General features: G+C 37.9%; 1 protein-coding gene across 1 annotated transcript in view; it reads right to left on the reverse strand.

Moving 5' to 3' along the window:
- LOC142150492 (calcium/calmodulin-dependent protein kinase type IV-like) overlaps positions 1-20,925 on the reverse strand; it is a 65,901-nt gene that overhangs the window by 12,862 nt on the left and 32,114 nt on the right. Inside the window, exons 3-9 of the mRNA XM_075205692.1 lie at positions 17,275-17,353; positions 15,691-15,753; positions 13,650-13,732; positions 11,960-12,032; positions 10,623-10,713; positions 5,444-5,518; positions 3,755-3,830 (exon numbers count right to left, since the gene is read on the reverse strand). Of these exons, the coding sequence (XP_075061793.1) occupies positions 3,755-3,830; positions 5,444-5,518; positions 10,623-10,713; positions 11,960-12,032; positions 13,650-13,732; positions 15,691-15,753; positions 17,275-17,353 (540 nt within the window). The remainder of the gene's footprint in view (positions 1-3,754; positions 3,831-5,443; positions 5,519-10,622; positions 10,714-11,959; positions 12,033-13,649; positions 13,733-15,690; positions 15,754-17,274; positions 17,354-20,925) is intronic.

Genomic DNA, 20,925 nt, shown 5'->3' on the forward strand with positions numbered 1-20,925 from the left:
ATTTATACAGATAAGCTTTAAAGAATTTATATCTGGTACACACATTTTATATTGGTGAGGTGCAGGAGTTCTAGTGTGTCATTGATCTTTTTATATTCACCCTTGTTGTTTGAGTGTTATAAAATTTCTCCTCTTATCACCCATATGGATGATTGAATTTCTTGTTCTTGGCACATCTTCTGTATTTTTAATATATACAGTATTATACTATGTGGCGCCCCTCCCCATTTGTTTTATTATAGATTATTCCAGGTCACCATCTGGCTTTGTGGGAATAGTGGCTGCCTCCTGAACATAGGAATTCCTATGTCCAACTTGGACTTTAATTGAACTTTCTAGGTCTAATTGGAGTTACGCGCTGCACTATCTATTTCTTTTTGATACAATTTATATAGTTGTTTAACTTTATTAACTACCTTTAATTTGTCACTACTGTTACTATAAAAACATACTGATGATCAGTGTGAAAATACTTAACCAGGTATCTATTTTGTGAGGTGTTTATTCAGCATGTTTTCTGAGTGGCTGTGTTTGTATACAATATGGTCATACAAAGGGTGAAATTGTTACATTTACATACTTGTCAATATTCCTGAATATCTGTACCTTTAAATGTAAGGAGGTGTGGGCCTAGCCATTGGGGTGGTGGGTCATGTGAACAGAACAAAATAGCATGCACAGATCTCTCAGTATTTTCCAGAAAACACAATTAAAATTCTATTCAGTCCAAATGGATCATAATTTGATTATGCAATTATTTTGTTGTCTAAAACAAACTTAGAAGGTAAAAGCACCATGCTTATGGAAAGCTTAATAGACATGAGTTTTATATGAAGGTTAGAGCCTTCAGACTAATACATGAAACATTCTGTGGACATTATCTATTTGATTGTGACATTTAAAGAATTCAAATAGGACTTCTTTTTTTAAAAAAATATGGTCAAGCCCATGCTGAAGATGTCACCTGACAAATCAGTTTACATGAAGCTAGAATTAAAGTTATTTTATCGTTTACCAATAATCATTGTCTATGCGATTTGTGTGGTTCCAACTCACAAAGCGATTAGCAAAAGCAAAATAATAACAATTAAATAAATAAGTACGCTCAGCTGGATCCAGCTTACAGTCAATCAATGCTGAAGTCTGTGGTCAAAGAGACTGCAAGCGGATTCCAGAGAACATAATATACATATATACATATATACAGTAAATACAATACAGATGACTTGGCATGTTTCCATAGGTTCAGCTCCAGGACAGTCCAGTATAGTGTAGTTTATAGGTCAGTTCAAACGACACCCTCCAAGGGTGGGGGTCAGCTTTCTGATCAGATGCATACTAATCTTCCCGCCGAAAGCTAGTTCAAACTGGTCTATTTACATTATACACACAATACCATTCTGATCACTAATTCCATAACTAGCATACACGAACCGAATCACTAAGGATAAATAGGGGACTAGAATGACACCAAACATGATATGTTTCCTGTAACCTGAACCTTAGATCTCAATAAAGTGCTTCTTACCATTATCATATATAACTAGAAATTCAATAACATTTGTTCATAAACAACTGTGGGTTGTAACTATTATAAAAATAAACTATGTACGAGTGAATGTGTAAGTGTATGCATGCGTTATTTATCGTGCGATTGCGTCACAACACGTGGCGTACTGATCGCAATTGCACGGTAAAACAGTATTAATCAGTATACTTTCTTTCATCCAATTATTCAACTTTGACACTAGCTTTAAAGGAAGCATTTGCTAGGTCTTTGACTTGCTTATGTATGACCAAGTCTGAATATATTTATTGTGATGTCAATCAGACAAACATATAGCTATTTGAGTTGCATTATATGCTCTTCACTGACACAGCATGCTGTTCTCCACTATATATAGTAAAATATATGTCTTTATTGATATGTGTGGCTTGATTTATTGCAGCTGTGGGTAACAGGTGGCCCGCCTAGCCTTCACCTGCATCCCCCTACCACACACCAAGCTATGCCGCCATGTAGAGATAAGCCCACCGACTACTTTGTCAGCACCTGGTCAAGCCTTTTCACTTGCTGACTGGGCAGTGCCCAGGCTCTCCCCCTGGCTTCTTTTTCTTTCCCAGGCCAAACACTAGGGTTGTAATAGGAAGTGTAGGTTGCCTGGTAAAACTTATATTTTTTCTGGCCCACTCCCTGACACTGCGCATTGTCAGTGGAGACTGAGAGCTGAATTGGCGTTGCGGACCTTGTGCTTCATCTGAGAATGATAGAAGGAATACCTGGCTGTTTCTATAATGGGCACATTAGTGTAAAGCCATGCTATACAAGGTTTTACGTGTACAATAATACAAATAATAAATTGGCATTTTGTGACAAGTGGGGTCTAAGGGCATGTGGGGCTATTTTGGAGAAAGTGGCAAATCTGAGTGTGGTAGTGGTATTTTGAAGTATGTGGTTGTATTTTAAGAGTAATGTGGGGGCACCAAAGTTGTTTTGAGGCTGCTTTTTTATTGTTCTTGAAATGAAAAAAAAAAGTGTCAATTTGAGGGTTGGAGAACTGTATGTGATGGTTGTAGTCATGTTAGCGATACTAATAATTCTGACACAGAGTATACCTACAAAACAATTCCAATTTCAAGAATGCCTATAAGTTGGAAATCCAGACTTACCATAAACTGCCGGCATTAAGTGCAATCGGAATATATAGGAGGCATGTCAGTAATCTACACTGTCTTTTTTATTGTAAGTCTGCATTTTCATCTTATAGGCATTCTTGGAATCGGAATTGTTTTGTAGGTATAATCTCAAACTTGCCAATGCTCCCGGAAAGTCCGGGAGACTCCCGAAATTCGGGTCAGTCTCACGGACTCCCGGGAGACCTGGCAAGTCTCCCGCAATTGTGGGGCTAAAATGACGTGATTCGCGTCATTTTGACCCTGCCCCTGTGACAAAACGGCATATTTGTCATGGGGCGCGGCCAAAATTATGCAATTGCCTCCCCCCCTCCTGCCCTTTAGACACGCCCCTTCCCGGATACAACTTGCCAAAAGTAGGCAAGTATGTATAATCTATGTCGGAATTATCAGTATCGTAAAATCGTACTCCATCCGTTTGAAAGAACCTATCGATTTTTAGTGTGAGGGGAAACTGGCATTTACAGTGCATCCTATTTGTAGGCAAATACAAAGTATAAGTGCTCAATGTGTAGTTAGGCCACCATTAGGCTAAAAGAAGATAGATGCTTCAAGAGGGCTGAGCGGGAGAGACAAACTGTCTGCAACTGAGGTAAATAATAAATTCAGCATTTTAATTGGATAACAGCAAATTACCAACTTCTCTGGAGCAGTAATGGTTAATATTTTTATGGTTTGATAGATACAACATTGTTGTAACAAATTTAAAGTTACCAGAAAAGTTAACTGTATTTTGCAAATTATATTACTAGAAATTGTGGAGATTTATTTAAATATATGTGAGATGTTCTATTTTAAGATCCATACATCGTAAGATGCAGTTGCCATCCGCCATCCAATAAATCCAAATCAAATGCTAAACTGGATCAATATTCTTTTTGGGTCCATGCTCATGGAAAATGTATTTGCAACTTATAAGGTTTAAAACTGCTTAACTAGCTGCAAAAATCACAGCTTGTATGGGCTCCTTTAATTTTTGTCATTCAGGAGTATCAACTAATTTAAAGCAGGTACTGATCTTTTACAATGCAATACAATATAACACACAACAAATTCTTACAGGATGTATGTAATGACTCCAACAGACCACAAGTCAACTTCTGGACCATAAGGGGACCCATGAAGAATTTCTGGAGCTGAAAGTAAAATTGAATGAAAAGTCTTGTAATTTAGAATGTTTTTTTCTTTACAGAAATTAGTAATTGGTTTGAAAATAATGTATGAATAGTACATGTCTAGCTAATGTAATACTAAAAAAGAAAAGCTACCCCGTAAGTATTTGTGCCTGGTCTGGTAATAAATAAAATCTAGGATGACCAGGTATTACTTTCATTGGAAAAGCATTTCAAGTAATCCTAAAAAGTAAACTATTGATGAGTGCGCATGCAAAAATTAATAAAAAATATATATAAACACAAAATTCTAGTGAAGCTCATTTATGGGAAAAAACCCCACTAGATTAGTCAGAAAATAATTTTTTTTCAACATTTGTGATGCTGCCATTCCGTGCTTAGGTCAAGCAACTGGACCACATGGCAGATTGCAGACAGAACAATTTTACCAACATGCATGCATAATAGGCCCATTCTGATGAATAGTATACAGTCTATTCCTGTGGCATGTGTACAATACAGAGCCCATTTTATTGGCAATATATACAAAACAAAGCCGATATAAGGATCGGTGTGAGCAGATGCACTCAACCACGATCACCCTCCCTCGCTGTTTGCTCGGTTAATATGATTATACGTCTCTGAACAGCCGAGCATATAGTGCAGTGCACTCATGTGATCGCACTACTGTGAACAGAGTCGTAACTTAGAATTCTAGTGCCTGGAGCGAGACAGACAAATTCTGTCCCCCTAGCCCTCAATTTTAACCAAATGAACCTAAAATATTTCTAAATTGTGCCGCCCTTCAGCATTGCGCCCAGGGCGGTCGTCCCTGTCACACAGCCCTAGTTACGGCCCTGACTGTGAATATTATGGGATCCTGGATCGGGAGCTTTCTTATTGTCTGCCTGCACAATTATAGTACACGAAGCTCCATTCTGCTGTGCCTGTTATAGATGTAGTAATGCTATATGTGCGGATCTCCTGCTGTGCGTTTAGCCACGTTCTGAATCTGGCCTTTACCTCTACATTTGGACTATGACTTCTCTCTGGAACGCTGTCTGCCCTGACCTCTGCATTCATCATCATTTATTTATATAGCGCCACTGATTCCGCAGCGCTGTGCAGATTTGACTGTTTCCTGGAGGCTGCATACATAGTGGGTCTCCAAAAGGCTGCCAGAGTTCACAATCAAAGTGCCGGGAGTTATTGATCAGCTGTTAGTGAAAGTTGATTGACAGTATTTCTAGCAATAAGCAAGTAGAGCTGGGCGCTTGTCTTGATGTGGAGCCTGGGAATGCTGGGTCTTCCTCCTTCTTTTCACCACTGGCCACCCCATTCATTCACTCCTAAATCCTCTAATGGTGCCCCTGCCAATAATAGCAGCACATGTAGAAAAGTTTCAACTGCATAATATCACAAAATAATTGCTGCTGTTTTTCTTGCTCACTGATGCAGGTTCAGTGAAAATCAAAGAGCCACCATCTTCTAGGACATTAGCTCCCTATATTTATAATGGTATAATGGTTACCGTTTTGTATAATTAAAACTATATGTTTAATTGATCTTCTACATTTATAGACACATGTAACCTGCTATACATTATGTATTCCATGCATATAATGCACTGTACTTACCACAGTAACCTGGTGTTCCACATACAGTCTTCATGGCAACCTGGTCATCGACAATTTTGGACAATCCAAAGTCCGCTTTAACAATGAATAATAATAATTGATGAACTAGAACAGGGTATGCTAGGATGTGTACAACAGCAGGACACTTACAGAATTACAACACTTACCATGTGTCATGCTGAACATTTTTAGGAAAATAAAGTAAAAATAAAACTTATTGTGCATACAAATAGAAAATATTACCCTCAAACCTAAACTAAAACCAAGTAGCTTTTACCTGGTTGATGCAAATTAGATAATGGATACACATGTCTGATTGGTTGCCATGGTTTTAGTGCAGATTTGCTGATAAGCAATGTTAGTAAATATCCAACTGTGCATCTCACGGTCCTCTCTCTGTAGTGTATATGACATCAGCAGGTGTTAATCAGCTCAGCCTGCAGATTTTCACATATTAATAAATATTTGTGCTAGATAGAACAATCTAATCATACAAAATGACACATTATAGTTACAAGTCAATCCCATTAGAAGAGGGCCTGGCCAACCTGTGACTCTCCATGTGTTGTAAAACTACAACTCCCAGCATACCTTGCCAGCTATTGACTTTATATATCCTGGCAAAGCATGCTGGACCTCATAGTTTCACAACACCTCAAGAACTACAGGTTGGCCAGGCCATCATTAAAAAGTGTGCGTTACAAACTTGAAAAGCACACATAATTCTTACATAAAAACACAGCAACAGGTGTATTTTCTTAGTGATTTTGTGATAACAGATAAGACAATAAAGAAAAATTCCTTGCATGAAGTATGCTATAAGGGCCAACCTAGGCTTTGAGCATCCTCTTTAATGGCCAGTTTTCACTTGTGTAATTCATGTCCTGTTGAAGAATGTATGTTTGTGTGGTCATATTTCTGTATGCTAATTAATATATTTTGTCTTTGCTGAAAATATAATTTCATTGTGTCTAATGCAATTTGTCACGAACACGCTCACAGCTGCCGTGACTTTGGGATGTTTGCTGTATGAGTTTGCACACGATTCCAGCCCGCAGCCTCTCTCTACCTATCATACAGGTTAAAGACCTACTGAATCGCCGACAGCGCTCACATCCCCACACGCTTCAGGTTTGCCACCACCTATTGAATATGGGCAATAGGACACTGTCCCCAATATACTGTCCCACACTGGCACACAAGGCTTCTAGTTACCCACAGTTACCCACAGGCTAAAAAGGCCCACACCAGCAAACACAGGGTTAACTCTTCACACCTCCAGACTGTTACACAAATGTAAATGCAAGCACACACTTAGCTTGTTAATCAAATGTATTAACAAATCACACACTGGCATTCAAAGGGTTAACTTGGTCAAGCTATTTTTTCTTAACAGTCTAATGGATTCCTTAGAGTATCAAGGACACCACAAATTAAATTATAGATTTAATAAACAAAAGTAAAGGGTATTCAGATGTAAATAAATACAACTGATATAACATACACAAGCAAAGCAGTTTAAAATAAAAGGAGTTGCATTCAGAGCATCACTTACATGAGTTGCATATTCTGTGCCATGGGAAATTGGCTAGGAAGATGGACAGCTTATCAATATGGATTGATTTTCCCAAAAGACTGACAATTTGTTGTAACTGGTCTCAGATTTTTAAAGACACCTTTACACCTCCTGGGGGGTTGGGGTCTGTGATACTTTTTTCAATCACCATTTGCATGTTGTCTGATTTACTACCCAATTCTACTATGTGACCTAACTTTTCTGTGGAGCGTCACACAGACCCAATTTTATTATTAATATATCCCCTATGAATTTGTCCATCTTTTGATACCAAATGCCTAAATACAGTATTCGTAGGGCTTACATTCATTTCCTTAACTTCTCTGTGGGGCAGAATTCTTAAATGAGCTGCCCTTCATCATGCTATTGAGGAATATGTGGTTGATCATTACTTTTATTGATTTTAAGTGGCATATTTTAAAACTGAATTATTTTTGTCTATATCACATATAGCCAAGTCAGCCCATGGGCTCTTTGAGCCAGACACCCTGCTGAGCGATTCCTAAAAGTCTATTCAGGTGTCAAAACTCCATCCCAGGCCAGAATATATCTCACAGCAGGGGCTCTTTGAAGCGGCCCCAGGTGACACTGCTATCTTCTCACACTGGGATGTGCAGAGTCTCTGAATACACACACAACATACTCTTGACTTCACATTTTACACTTTAGTAGCTCAACTTATCAATGGATTCCATTAATATACCATATTTACACTGCAGTTATGATTTAGGCCTTATTCCCCACAATGATGTGATGGGTTAACCCTTATAAGTAACTGTAAGTTCTCTATGTTCACGACACAATTACAAATGTGTAAATGCATATTGAGAAATGTTTATAATTATCTAATAGTTTTAGTTTAATAAAAATTAAGCTTTGAGGGAAGGAGCTTGTACCTTTTTTATTTTTTTTTACCAAGATCAGAAAAACTCACAAATTCCTACATAAAACATACTGTCAGATTTTGAGTAGCTACTGCTGGCCTCACACCAGGCACCCTCTAGTATTGGTTAAAAATCTTGCCAAAGTGCCAGTGTCTCAAAAAATATTGATGTGTATAGTGTATTGTATTTTCTGTAGTATTCATTTTATCTGTTTTTTACACCCCTGTGTCTTTGGTAATAAAAAGTGTCTATTCTGCCCCTAGTTGTCTAATTTAGTTTTTTTACGCAATAGCTGGAATTCCACTTATGAGTTTCACTTTACCACTATTACTGTCCATCTATTTCCCTTTCTTAATGCATAGTTATATTCATGTTAATCCTTAAGCTTTTATAGTATGACATCCAAATTCCGTGCATATATCAAAAAATAAATTTATCCTCAAAGCCATATAGACGAGGAGGTGGCTTGTAGAAATAGGGCAGGAACAAAAGAGACAGGATAGATAAACATAAAAAATTGAGAAAGTGAGGTCATTTAAACAGTTGGGCTGAAGCAAATATGTGCCTGCTAAAGAAGGTTTGATATCAAAACAAGTATGTATTCATTAGCTTTTCCACTTCTACAGTTTGGATTAAAAACCAGGGTTTTTCTTTGAGTTGAGCAAGGAATTATAGTCTGATTAATGCCCGATGTTACATGGCAATCCGACATAACTGCATCATTAACTCAACAATAATTTTGTATAAGCCTTGTACTAGTTTACTAACATGACATTCATTTTGAGATTAGTGATGCCCCTTGAATACCACAGGGAGAGATTTAGATTGGGAGTAAATTTCGATACTGCAAGGAGGGAGAGATTAGAGGTAGGGAGGTTGACAACGTTAGAGGTCTTTAGGAATTTGTCCCAGGTTGTAAGTGCATCACTCGTGAGACGTGGGAGGGTAGCCTGGGGGGTCTCCAGGACCTGGGAATCCAGAGATGATCAGCCAGTGGGAATGCAATATTGAGGCCTCTCTCCAGGTCGACCCAGGATTTACGGGAACCTGGAAGAGACCAGTCGGTGCTGAGCTAAGATGATGCCATACATTTTGATAGCATCAGTAGGTCATAAAATGCATGATTCAGAATCCAGCTGTCTTCCTGGCCTGTATACAACTTTGCTGGATTGCTGAACCTAGCAAGTCTCTAGTCCTAATCCCTGAGTGCCTGTTTTTCAGCACCATATATATAAATGACCCATCTTATCGACCATCATTGCAGAATTTTCACTCCAGGTGAAGATAATAAATAGAATCTCATGCATTATTGCTGACTATATTTAGATAACATACTGTAGTTTTATTATAAATTCGGATTTGTAGGCATAAACCAACCCACAATCCTAATAATAAATAACAACTGTTCAATACACACTCTATTGAATTAATAATTTTGATTAAAGCAGTATTTCTGCATTTAGTATATCTTTTGGAATGCGCCTTTCTATCACCTGACCATGTATGCTGTGGTTCCAGTCTTTTATAGAAGGGGCTTAGATGTGGCTATTTGACCCTTTCTATGCTCTAATTAGTTATTAGAGCAAAACTGTGGCCTTTAATCCACCCTTAAAATTTTGCAACATTTTTCAACATTACTAATTTAGAAGATCGTGACACTTTAGGTCAGTCTTCCGATCTACTCAGACCATGACTCTGATCTATACAACACAATTAAATTGTAAGCCCATTTGGGCATGGACATTTTTACTGCCAATTTGTACCACCCATTATACTGTTTGATCACACCCCAAATTACTGCGTTCTGCCACATAAAATGTAAGGAACCCACCCCAGGACATTTTGGATAATGTGTATATCTGCAAACAGTCTAGATTTCCTGGACCTGTCCTAATTTTTGATGCACAAAACAGTTGTGATCTTGATAATAATAGGTATGGTATTGACAGATCTGGGTATTCTGTCTTGAATTTCCAATGGGTAATGTTGGAGTGCATGGCATGGGCACATTCTAATGCAGTGTCCCCTGTTGGCTGCTCTAGATGCACAATTTATATTAACTGCAGTAGTGTTTACTCTCATACATACAATAAGAAGAAAAGTGATATATAATAGCTTGCTTGCTTGCCCTGAACAAATACTAAAAAACAAAACAAATCCCTCCAAATATGAGACAAGTATGTAAATAATAGGGTTTTACATTCAAGAGTTGAGCTGACATTAAGGGCTAGATTTACTAAAGGGCACTTGCATGAAAACACTAGTTTTCACCGGTTTTAAAACCACCAGATTTATTAAAGGCCAAACCGCCATTACACTGCCTGAAAACCACAGTTTAACAAAGCACCACATTGCAAATTGCTATCGCGATTTTAAACATGATAAAAATACAGTCAGATTTTTCTAAGCAGTGGTTTAAACAATGCTGGACAATAGCCAGCAAAACAACCACATCAAAAGAGGTGGTTGTGAGAGGCGAAAAACAGCATGCTGTTTGAACTGTCTTGTCATTTATAACATGGATGGAACCACTATTGACTTGTGAATTATTGTGAGCACAAACTTGCACGGTGGGGTGCTGTGGTTTCAAGCCGCTGCCACACATGATTTTTAGTAAAGCTACCCCTGTGTTAATTTGATTTATATGATATATTTTAATGGCATGCTTTATTACATGCCTTAATTTGCTTGTGAAGCATGTCCATTGATATCACATTACCAATTTTTAGGAGGGAATTTGGAGACATGTCTGCATAGAGGAGATTCTCTGGTTTCAAGTCACGGTGAACGACCCCATTCGCATGTAGATACTGGAAATATATATTAAAAAAAGACTTAATAATTCATCCAATACTGGTGCAAACTGTGTAATATCAATGAAATTAGAAATACATGTCTATGTTAGCAGACATGGGAAGCACTTGTAATTAGCAAGTTAAGCATTAATGCAATATGTTACCAGTTATCAATTTAGCACTTGTACTAAATCAATTCAAATGATATTTTTGTACTTCTTTTTACCAATTGGTTGATTACAGTGAGATACAGTGAACAGTGCTCATAAGCGTTGTCTATTTATGTACCAGTAGTAAGTATCATCTCACGATGCAGACCTTATGTTCTGAGATATTCTTTTTGACCCAAATTCCTCTGTCCCTCTTACCTCCCCACCATACCTTTTTTAAAGTGTCGAATCCATGATCTTTTTAAAACATGTCTCTATCTATTTAAATTATTTATAAGTGCCTTAAAAAAAACTGCTACAATATCTACCAAATGCATTTATTAACCACTAAGTGCACCGTGTATTATTGATGCAAAATCAGGTCACATTGATAAGAGCAATGCTTATATCATGACAATCTCACTCATGGTCACGTTTACTGTACTCTGTGTCATGGTTACTGTAACAGTAAGTGATCTCAAGTACAATAATAGACCACCATAAGCCACATCTCCAACTCTTGGAGTAGAGTGTTGGCGTTAGAATACAGGCACAGAAACTTATAATACCTGCAGCCTTAAAACGAGGCTGAAAAGAACGTAAAAGTGAGAGAGAGAAAGAGACTTGTATAAGTTCAAATTCAATGTTACAATAATAATACAATAAATAATACATATACCCTTTAAAGCTCTCTTGCAGATGTATACCCGCTGATCTTACTTGAATATTATTTATAACTTTACTGATTGTATCGTTTTATTGTGTGAATATACGTGTGTCCGCATGCAGTTGAAATACAAGAAAATGCCTCCCTTGAAAGTACTATTAACTGATTATCTCACTCTATTAAATGTTAGCTGAGCTTTGTAGCTTTCATTAGCAAAACATGGCTCACCACATTAAAATGGTGAAATGACAATTCTACTGCACATACACCATTATCTAACCTCTCAATGGCTGTAGGAATGTGATTGTAAATACACTATAATATATGAGACATTAACTATGCATGTGTAGTCTTCAATTAAAGGAAGCAGCGCAATGTAAAATAAGAAAATTCATATCTCCCTAGTATTAACATGTCATCGACTTAAAAAATAATCTCTACTCACAGCAACTGCTTCCAGGATCTGCTGTACAACACAGGCTGCATCCCGTTCACTGTAATACCCACGTTCTACTATCCTAGGGAATATATGGAGCAGTAGACAAATACAATGTTTTCTAAAATATTCTAGATTAAATAAATACATCACAATTACATCAAAACAACAAGTTGTACTGATTCTAAAGAATAAGCACTAATTACCCAAAGTATTTTATATTGTATTATGTAATGTTCATGCCAATTGATTTGATTGTAATGTGCCTTTCTAATACAATGAAATATAGTGTATTTATAATGTATTTCACTTAATGTATTTCTCCTTCATCTCAGGTATATGTGCTTACTTTTACTTTCTTTCACATACTCTGCCTGACAATAATCTAATTAACAGGGTAATAGTACATGGAATTGGGAGTGGGAGTCATGCTCTGGCTAAACAGCACATCTCTTTTCCTTACATCATAAGGTATCCCTTCACCAATCATAAATATGATCTCTCCTTCCTAAGCCTGTTGTGTAGCAACCATAAGAAGGGTAGAGCCTGCTGGTGATTGGAGGATGGATTTAGGGGCAGAACACTACATTGCTGGGCTTTATAGCAGAATTTGGAGTTGGCCCAGCAATGAAGTCTGTCCTCCTGCATCTCTCAATAGTATATGATAGTGGGTGCAGGTAGTGGCAGAACTATTTATTTATTATCGTTTATATAGCGCCACAATATTATACAGAGCTACAGAGAAAATGTGTCATTCACATCAGTTCCTTCCTCACTGGAGCTTAGAGGCTAAGGAGTATTTATCAAGTCCTTGCCATATGGAAAATTTCCTATCGCAGCCAGAGAAAATCTTCTATTGCCTAATTTATCAAGAAAAGAAAGCCGCGATGCTCAACTCCCTAGGGCTACTGAATGGCAGTGGTGAGAGTCTTGACACTCACCAGACCAGTGGGGCCCCACTGCACATGTGTGAACTGGCTTAGCACTAGAACTGGAAGCCTAGAATTGGGCTTTCAGTTCCAGTGTCATAAATAAATAAATAATAATTTTAAAAATAGTCGTGGCACTGGGCCCAAACCTTTTCAGTGGCTCTAGGTATGTCAGTATACTAATGAGGCTACTAACAGGCAGAATATGAAAGTGAAAATGAGCAGGGATTCCTGAAAAGGAGGGATGCAAATGATCATACATTATATACACATAAGATTCCATGGTGATGATATATTACAATAATAATGAAATAATTTGACCCATACATTAAAATAATGGACTTTATATTTACACCAAAAACTAAAGGGTTTGTATTATGAAAAAAATGAACTACAAAGAACTAATATAGAAGCACAGAGGCAGTGGGCATGCATTGAGAAATTACATTTATAACCCAGGCTTCCAACATTTCACAATAGGGAAAAAAATAATTTGACCACATATAAAAGAAAATTTAATTAAGCCTTTGAACCGCAACAAAGAGTGGGGCACCATCTGGCATTGGGATTAAATGATCTTAAGACCAGCTATTGATGATGTATTTTAGCAGATCAGAGTACATTAACTATTATGATAAACCAGGAGCGGAATCAGGCATATAGCATGATAGATGCTGGTGAGACATTGATAATGAAGAGGGGTTTAATGTGAGGTGTTGAGAGACCTAACATACAGCAGACGGTTTTATTTAACATAATGGATCAATTACCTGTCAAACAGTTCTCCTCCTGTTACCAGTTCTAGAATCAGCACAATATCAGAGGGGGTCTCAAAGATATCTTTAAGTTTAATCTAAAACAAAGACAAAGACGATCACTTTGCATAGATGATATTAATTTCCATGAACTTTACTAACTGTAAGAAAAATAAAATGCTAAGCTAAATATTATGACTAAATATATTATTATATTATTGACACAATATTATTCAGCTTCTTGCACACAGGTCCGGCTGCTCATGATCAGCTTTTGATCAGGATTGCTAGTAATTTTGGGCCACACACATATGGTCTGGGTTAATTTTGGCAGTGTGGTCAAAATTACCTGACATTTATTAGATTATCACACATGGACTAGTTCATCTTTCATGTCCCACCATCCGTGGTCTCTTCTCATTGCAACTCTACCACACCTCGGTAGCTGAATAGAAATTCCAGTCGCCAATAGCTGCTTTAGTATTGGTGTGTGATAATGCTTCTACCTTACAGTAAGCACACAGATGTTTCCTACCACCAGCTACACTAGTTATTCCGCAACGTTATGTATCATTTGTTCCCCATGCGTCTTGGATTGTAAGCTCCTTTGGGAAGGGTTATCTTTACTTTCTGTTTCTTGCATTGTATGTTACTTATTTGCATAATGATCCCCTCAATATACAGCACTGTGTAATGTGTTGGTGCTTTATACTAAAATATAATAATATTGTGTGCAGTCAGCTATAGGAAACCTGCAGCCTTTAAAGTTTGCATTTTTCTTCCCTTATAGTACTATGCACATGAAGTACACATCTATGTATTTTAAGATTTTGGGCTTGATTCATTACCAAATGCAAAACGAACATAAATTGCATTTTTTTTAAAACACATGTGCATCCGTATTCAACAAGGAGAGAATGTGACGATGTGTCTGGTGATGAATATGGGTTTAGGTCCTCTCTGCTCTAATACACAGGACGCTGCAGGATACGTCCAATACATATGTGGAATATGAAGTTACAAAAGCAAACACAGAAAAAAAATCTATTCAATTAATGTCACCTGTTACTAATATAGTCATTAATGACAAAACCTAAAAAATAAGTATTTCTTTTCCATGAAATACATATATTTGGATGTAATTAATGTCTACTGTACATAAAATACATTTTTACAGTTGCTCCTGATTGCAAGAACATGTTCTAGCATGTATACACAGCTGTCATCACTAGTAATTGGCACTTAGACTAGACCTGTAGCTGGTGCAAGTGATACAACTGAAAATCATGTACCTTGGAGATGACCAAAGCCTGAAGCGTTGGTTTGAGCTTTGCACGCCCTTACTGTACATTCCCCTCCCCATTCCACCCCTGAAATCAGGCTGTTGTAAGGATCTTTCGCGCTCAAATATGTATTGAACGTTGCTGTGGTCAATGGCATATGGTCCAGTTCTGGGCATGCACAGAGTAATTGTGTGCATTATCTGCAACGTATCACCAGTTACATTCCTTAATGAACCAGGTCCTATGTTTTTATTGTTCTTTCTTATTTCCCCTACCCTTCTGGCAAACAGAACATAAGTTATCATATTTTGTGGATCCTAACCATTCCAAAGATAAAGACTCTCTCAAATATTGAATCTGACAGCCTAAAGATTTATGCATAGGTGTTAGTGTAGCTTTATGTTTTCAATTAAATTAAAAAACTTACATCATCTACAGCTCTCTCTTAGATAGGCTGTGGTTAGAGATGTACAGGTATGCATCTTGTAAATAGGGGATTTGTAATGGTGTGAGGCCTATCATTAAATTTGGCAGTGATTTTGACAGGCTATTGACTCTCCTTAAAAATAGCGGAGGTAACGCTGGACAAATTATTATTCTGCTTTACCATTCTGCTGTTTCTGGCACTTTAAGGTACAATACACCTATAATATACTCATGGCTCACACACATCTGACATGAATGGCAAATCTGCCTAATGTTTATGAACTCAAAATGATAAAATAGTACAATAGTATAGTGCCTGGTTTACATAGAACAAAAATCTTACTTACAATGTTAGGGTGTGACAAACGTAGCAGCACTCCAATTTCAGTTCGTACAATTTTGTGGTCAATCTATAAAACAAATAAAAATATTTTTAACTATATATTTAAAATGCAATGTTTTAGACTCCAGTAAGCACAATTTATGTAATAATGTCCTAAATTTTAACTAACAGCTATACCTAAAATATAAGTTTTAAAAAAATGTAAAGAAGGCTACTAAAGACATTTATATGCAAATGTGTAAACAGTTTAGGAACTTTTTAAAAGTAAAGATGTTCACTATAATGTTAGGTGTTGACAATTTAGCTATTTTGTATCAGCATGTAAAATGAGAGATGCACCAAATTCAGAAGTCTGGCAAATACTAAGGGTTTTAGCGAGATTACTGTTAATCAATGCCAGACCTTGATTCCCTGAGATGTGTACAGCAGTAGATCCTTACTGGTTATTTTTAATATGAAAATTAAGCTTTGTTATATTTGTTATGGACTAGAATCCTAAAATATGTATTCTCTGCACGGCCTATATACACACCGCTCAGCCACAACATTAAAACCACTGGCAAGTGAAGTAAATAACATTGATTATTGCATTACAATGGCACCTGTCAAGGGGTAGGATATATTAGGCAGCAAGTGAACAGTTTATTCTTGAAATTGATGTGTTGGAAGCAGGAAATATGGACAAGCATAAAGGTCTGAGCGACTTTGACAAGGGCCAAATTGTGATAGCTAGGTAAATGGAGCCAAACATCTCCAAAACGGCAGGTCTTGTGGGGTGCTTCTGGTATGCAGTGGTTAGTACCTACCAAAAGTGGTCCAAAAAAAAGACCTGTTTATGTGCGTGAGGTGTGAAGGTTAGCCTGTCTGGTCCAATCCCACAGAAGAGCTACTGCAGCACAAATTTCTGAAAAAGTTAATGCTGGTTATAATAAAAAGGTGTCAGAACACACAGTACATTGCAACTTACTGCGTATGGGGCTGCGTAGCCGCCGATCAATCAGAATGCCTATGCTGACCCCTGTCCACCGCCAGAACTGGACCATAGGGCAATGGAAGAAGGTGGCAGTGTGATGCTCTGGGCAATGTCCTGCTGGGAAACCTTGGGTCCAGGCATTCATGTGGATGTTGCTTTGACTCATACCACCTACCTAAACATTGTTTCAGACCATGTACACCGCTTCATAGTAACTGTATTCCCTGATGGCAGTGGCCTCTTTCAGCAGGATAATGCACCCTGCCATACTGCAAATATTGTTCAGGAATGCTTTGAGCAACATGACAAGGTGTTGACTTGATCTCCAAATTTCCCAGATCTAAATCTGTCCGAGCACCTGTGGGATGTGCTGGAAAAAGAAGTCTCCTGCTAATGTCTTGGTACCAGATAGCTTAGGGCACCTTCAGAGGTCTTGTTGAGTCCAGGAGACCTACACAATATTAGGCAAGTTGTGGCTGATCGGTGTATGTACGTTGCCTCAACTTCTTGATGAACACACATATTTTCATTTCTTTTTGAAATGTAAATTGGGAATTAGTAGTGTGTATATATTTGCCAAATGTATTATTGGGTATAAAAGGCATAAATACTTACTGTTTTTTTAATTATTTTTGCAGCATAAGACTTTCGTGTTCCCTTTTCTTCACATTTAAAAACTGTAGAAGTGGCTCCCCTGTACACAAACATTTTTGAAGAAAACATTATTTTGTAAAAGATTACAATCAAAATATACTAGTACATTAGAGACACCATGGGGTAAATTTATCAAGCTGCAGGTTTAAAAAAGTGTATAGCAACCAATCAGATTCTAGCTATCATTCATTTAGTACCTTCTACAAAATTACAGCTAGAATCTGATTGGTTGCTACAGGCAACATCTCCACTTTTTCAAAACCCGTAGCTTGATAAATTTACCCCCATGTCTTTTCAGCAATCTACACAGCCTCTCCTGTTGGCTGCACATTAATAGCCACATGCTGGTGCGAAATTTTACAGATCTGACTGTTCAGCAGTCAGGTTGAGCCTCCAGATCCATGGGGCTCCATTATTGTTGTTGACTGATGACCATACACATATAGCAAAAGCAGTCACAGGCTAACTGCAGTTTTTACGATCATTGAAACCTGTACAGATATTGCTTTAATTTGGCCACAAGTGTGGCAACCTTTTGACATGGGTATTTTCATTTGCCTATTAGCAAAGATGACAGCTTTTGATTTCAAGGGACATTATAAAAATAAAAAAGTGCTAAGAGCATACACAAATATAAATGTTAAAGTTTTTGGAACATTTCAGAACTGATATAACTCACAATTTTCTCTAAACATTAGTTGAAATGAACAACAGTATTTAGTCTCCACAATTCTTTATCTATTAATATAATAGAACCTTAACTTTTTATTTTTTAATTTATTACTGTATATCCTTTTAAACCAGAAAATTAAAAGAAATTACAAAATTATCGACATCCTAGACTTAATATTTGGTAGCACAGCCTTTGATTAAAATAACTGTAATTAAGCACTTCTGATAGCCATGGATGAGCTTTCTGCAGCTCTCTATGGACAGTTTGCTCCACTCTTGTGCAAACTGTTCCAATATTTGAAAGGTGACTTCTCCAAACTGCTGTTTTCAAAACTCTCAACGGGCGTTCTATGCTCTATGGTCACTTTAGAACTGTCAAGCGTTTTGTCCTGAACCAATCCTGGGTGATTTTTGAAGTATGTTTGGGGTCATTGTCCTGCTGCAAGACCCAACTTTCTGACGCTTAGCTCAACTTTGTGCTCCAAAATGGCCTGGTAATCTCTAGAATTCATAATGCCATGCACACATTCAAGTCACCCAGTGCCAGATGCAGCAAAGAAACCACAAAACATCAAAGAGCCACCTCTACGTTTGACTCTAGGGGGTAAGTTTATCAAGCTGTGGGTTTGAAAAATGATGAGATGTTGCCTATAGCAATCAATCAGATTCTAGCAGTCATTTTGTAGAATGTACTAAATAAATGTTAACTAGCATCTTCACTTTTTCCAACCTGCAGCTTGATAAATTTACCCCCAGGTGCTTTACCAAAATGCATAAGCTTGGTATCATCTATCCACAGGACGTGATCCAGAGAGAATGTAGCTTGTTCAGGTGTGTTTTTGGCAATCTCTCTCTCTCTCTCTCTCTCTCTCTCTCCTTCTCTCTCTTCCTCTCCCTCTCTCGTGTGCTCTCTCTCGCTGTCTCTCGTGTTTGTTATCTCTCTCTATCTTGTGTTCTCCCTCCCTCCTCATATTATACAATATTTGAAGTTGTATTTTAGTGGCTGCTTCATGTGGTTTCTTAACTTCACATTTGTAGTTGTTGGCATAATGCAAATTCATAAACTAGTGTGTCCATGTGCATTGCCATCTTTGGACCCATGACTTTGTAGACACAAAAACTTATTTATAAAACTAAGGACAGATTGCACAAATGCTTTGTTTACAACATAAATCATCTCCTTTAATGTAGAGATGAGCGCACTCGGATTAATGAAATCCGAGCCCACCCGAACGTTGCCGATCCGAGTCGGATCCGAGACAGATCCGGGTATTGGCGCCAAATTCAAATCTGAAACTGAGGCTCTGACTCATAATCCCGTTGTCGGATCTCGCGATACTCGGATCCTATAAATTCCCCGCTAGTCGCCGCCATCTTCACTCGGGCATTGATCAGGGTAGAGGGAGGGTGTGTTAGGTGGTCCTCTGTCCTGCTATATCTGTGCTGTTCAGTTAAGTTCTGTGCTGTGCTGTGCTGTGCTGTGCTCAGTCCAGTGGTGCTGTGTCCTGTGCTCTGTGCTTCTAAGGGCATAGTTATTTCCCCAATATTCCAAAGTGTTTAAAAAAATAAAAAAAAGTTATTTAAAAAAAATACAAAAAACTAATTACATTTTTTTTTTAATTACAACAAAATTTGCACAACCAATCCTGCAGTATAAGCCCATTGGTACTGCAATATTACCAAGTTCACACATTCAGCAGTAAAAGTCCAGTGGTACTGCTATTACAAAGTTCACTGATTCAGCAGTGTATAAGTCCAGTGGTACTGCTATTACAAAGTTCACTGATTCAGCAGTATAAGTCCAGTGCTACTCTCCTGTGCCGCATATAATTTTTAAAGGCTTTGCCGAGTGTGTGTGGCTTAGGGGTACGCTCTCTTGTGCTACATATAATGGAAAACCAAAATTTGGAGGATAAAGTAGGGAAAGATCAAGACCCACTTCCTCCTAATGCTGAAGCTGCTGCCACTAGTCATGATATAGACGATGAAATGCCATCAACGTCGTCTGGCAAGCCCGATGCCCAATCTCCTAGTACAGGGCATGTAAAATCCAAAAAGCCCAAGTTCTCAAAAAAGAGCAAAAAGAGAAACTTAAAATCATCTGAGGAGAAACGTAAAGTTGGCAATATGCCATTTACGACACGTAGTGGCAAGGAACGGCTTAGGTTCATGATTAGTGGTCCAGCTTCACCCAAGGATCTAAGCCCCCCCCCCTACAAAAAATTTAAGAGAGTTATGCTGTCAGCAACAACAACAAAACAGCAAAGAACTCTGCCTTCTAAACAGATGACATCACAAATCCCCAAGGCGAGTCCAAGGGTGTTGTTGGTTGTGAACCCTGACCTTCCCATCACTGTACGGGAAGAGGTGACTCCATCCAGCATTTGCAGCACGCCCTCTGCATATGCTGGAAGGATCACCCACAGTCCAGTTACAGATTTGGCTAATGAAGGTGTGAATGTTGTACACTGGGAGGAGGATATTGATGTAGCTGGCGCTGAGGAGGATGTTGATGATTATGATGCAGACAGATACCAAATTGCCTTTCTCAATTTCTATTTATATTCTAGATTATATAACGGCTGAAAAGTTTTCTGTTTTACTCCTAGTGGCGAGGGGATCTGATGCAGACAGATACCAAACTGCCTTTGTCCATTTCTTTGTATATTTGAATTTCTAGTTCTACAGTCTATGCAGGCTGCTTTATTTATATTCAACTACAAGTGTAGGGCGGGGCGGGGGGGGGGGCATAGATAGCCACCAAAGTAACGTGGTCTATTTAATTTCACTTTCTAGCTCCACAGTCTGTGCAGCCTGCTTTTTTTATCTTCAAAGTATTTATATTTACAAGCCTTGCAATCTAAATTAACTAGAGGTAGTGACGTGGTAGAACTCCAAAAGGCAGTTTGGAAGCCCCTGTACAAACTGGCTCTATTTTTT

The sequence above is a fragment of the Mixophyes fleayi genome, chromosome 1 (genome assembly GCF_038048845.1).
Source record: "Mixophyes fleayi isolate aMixFle1 chromosome 1, aMixFle1.hap1, whole genome shotgun sequence".
Taxonomy (NCBI): Eukaryota; Metazoa; Chordata; class Amphibia; order Anura; family Limnodynastidae; genus Mixophyes; species Mixophyes fleayi.